This window comes from Wasmannia auropunctata, unplaced genomic scaffold (genome assembly GCF_000956235.1).
Source record: "Wasmannia auropunctata unplaced genomic scaffold, wasmannia.A_1.0 LD270658.1, whole genome shotgun sequence".
NCBI lineage: Eukaryota > Metazoa > Arthropoda > Insecta > Hymenoptera > Formicidae > Wasmannia > Wasmannia auropunctata.
This window is the reverse complement of record NW_012092232.1, coordinates 1-2,222: the sequence shown is the minus strand read 5'-3', so window position 1 is coordinate 2,222 and position 2,222 is coordinate 1. Positions and strand designations below refer to the sequence as shown.

Below are 2,222 nucleotides of genomic sequence, written 5' to 3'. Positions count from 1 at the left end.
ACGTGTGCTCTTCCGATCTGTGGGATTATGAGCTTTCTTTAAGTGCGTAGTTTGATTTATTATCTCTTTTTCTGTTTATCATCTGTTTATCACTTTTTAATTATGTGCCATTCCTATCCTATCTTATTATATAAAAAATGTGTTAAAAAACATTCAAAAACATATGTATATTATTATGTATTCTTATTAACAAAATATAAAACATTAAATATAGTTTTATAAATTTAAGAGACATATTTTTTCAAAAAATAAGTTGAATAAAAATTTAATATCCATAAGATTTATAAAGTAATTCTTATCGAAAGAATTCAAGTAATTCTTATCGAAAGAATTCAAATCTATCTGTCATCGTTTAACATTGTTCAGTCACTTAAAATCATTTCGTTCAATTTCAGTGACAGCACGATACTTTCTTTCATTAACGTCGCCAAAAATAATTTTTACGATACCAAAATCGGCCGCGACTTTGAAAGAAGCAGCAAAGGAATTGAAATTGGATGTAAAAATAGTAGTTCTCGGCAAGTTAGATGGATACGAGTCGATGGATGATATAATGAAAGATAACGATAGTCACCAGATTGCCGAATTCAAATGTACTCCAATCGGCAATTCTAACGAAGCTAGTTTCATTGTTTTTTCTTCAGGTACCATGGGTATGCCAAAGGCTACTGAGATCAGATATTCTAGTTTGCATTCCTGCCTGTATCCCCAAATAATCGCTAAACTGAAAAATAATGTTTTCTACATTCATTCGACATTACGATGGTATTATGGCATTGGGATGGCAGTGCAGGCTATCGTATCATATTCAACTACAATTTTAGGACCAGAAACTCTGATAGATATTGATGCCGAGTACATTTGCAAGATTGTCGAAAAATATCAAGTGAGTAAAAGTAATAACTGAAAAGTAAAATATTGAATAAAATTTAAAATCTAACGTCAGACGTGGAATTAGAATTGAAAGATGTAATAATATTACGTTTTTATGATAATCAGGTAACGTTAATTGCTACTGTTCCAAACACTTTAATCAATTTCATTAAGATGAATTTGTTAAAAAAGTATCACTTATCAACATTAAGGATTATTTTTATTTGTGGTTCTATTTTCCCAAAACAATATCAGGAAGAATTTGCAAAAAAATTACCAAATGCTTTAATCAAAAATTTTTATGGTAAGTTAACGAATTCTTAAATACAACTTAATAATCTTTTTTTCTCAAATCAATTCGGTTTTTTATTTAATTCCTTAAAATTTATTATATATTAAAATATAAATACATCTATTCTCTATCCTCTTCTAATATTCCACCTTACATTCCTTAAAATATTATGTTAATTAAATGTATGTTACAAATTACCTTTTAAAACTGTTAAAGATAATACTGATACGTTAAATCCTGATTTAGAAGAGAAATGCCTGTATTCGGACAATTTAAGAAAAAAATTTTTAATTAAATACAAAAAAATTTTAATAGATGTTCTTCGAATTATAAAAAGATCCAAAGTTTGACATCATTTTGTTGTTAACACTATGCATTAATTCGTGATAGGATCTACTGATATAGCAGGTAAACTCACTGAACAAAGTGAGCACTGTAAACCGGGATCCGTTGGTCTTCCTGAACCTAATGTTCAAATAAAAGTGATGGACACAAAAACAGAAGAAACCTTGGGAATTAATAAAGTTGGAGAAATACGTGCCAAAACGCCTACAATGATGAAAGGCTACTACAAGGATCCCGAAGCAACCAAAAATGCTTTCGATTCTAACGGTATGCAACTTGGACACTAAATTAAAATTTTCAATATTTAAGTTAGCAAGAATTGCAATAGAAAGATAATAAATAGCTAAAACGCAAATCGTTCAGGTTGGTTTCGTACTGGCGATGTGGGATATTATGATGCCAACGGAGAACTCTTCATCGTTGGTAGAATATCTGAATTTATCATCTTCAGAGGAAACAACGTTTTACCTGAGGAAATCGAAACTGTTTTACAGACTCATCCTGCAGTATTAAGAGCGGCAGTAATAGGAATGCCTCATGAAATCGATAATGAACATCCAATGGCTATCGTCTCTGTAGCACCAGGTAAAACGGTAGGTATCACATTTACATTTTCAATTATATTAAAGATAAAGTCAACAAAATAATAATCGCTTTTAAGTTTTACACAAGATTTATACAGAAGATATTGCATTTGTGCATTAAATGTTCC

General features: G+C 29.9%; 1 protein-coding gene across 1 annotated transcript; it reads left to right on the top strand.

Moving 5' to 3' along the window:
• Positions 1–8: 8 nt before the first annotated feature.
• On the top strand, positions 9–2,103 carry LOC105462113 (4-coumarate--CoA ligase 1-like; the record flags this gene model as incomplete). Its single annotated transcript, XM_011708646.1, has 5 exons — positions 9–42; positions 396–886; positions 1,000–1,177; positions 1,556–1,777; positions 1,874–2,103. Coding segments are annotated over 5 exons (1,155 nt in total), but the record flags the coding sequence as incomplete, so codon positions are not given.
• Between the last annotated feature and the right edge of the window lie 119 nt (positions 2,104–2,222).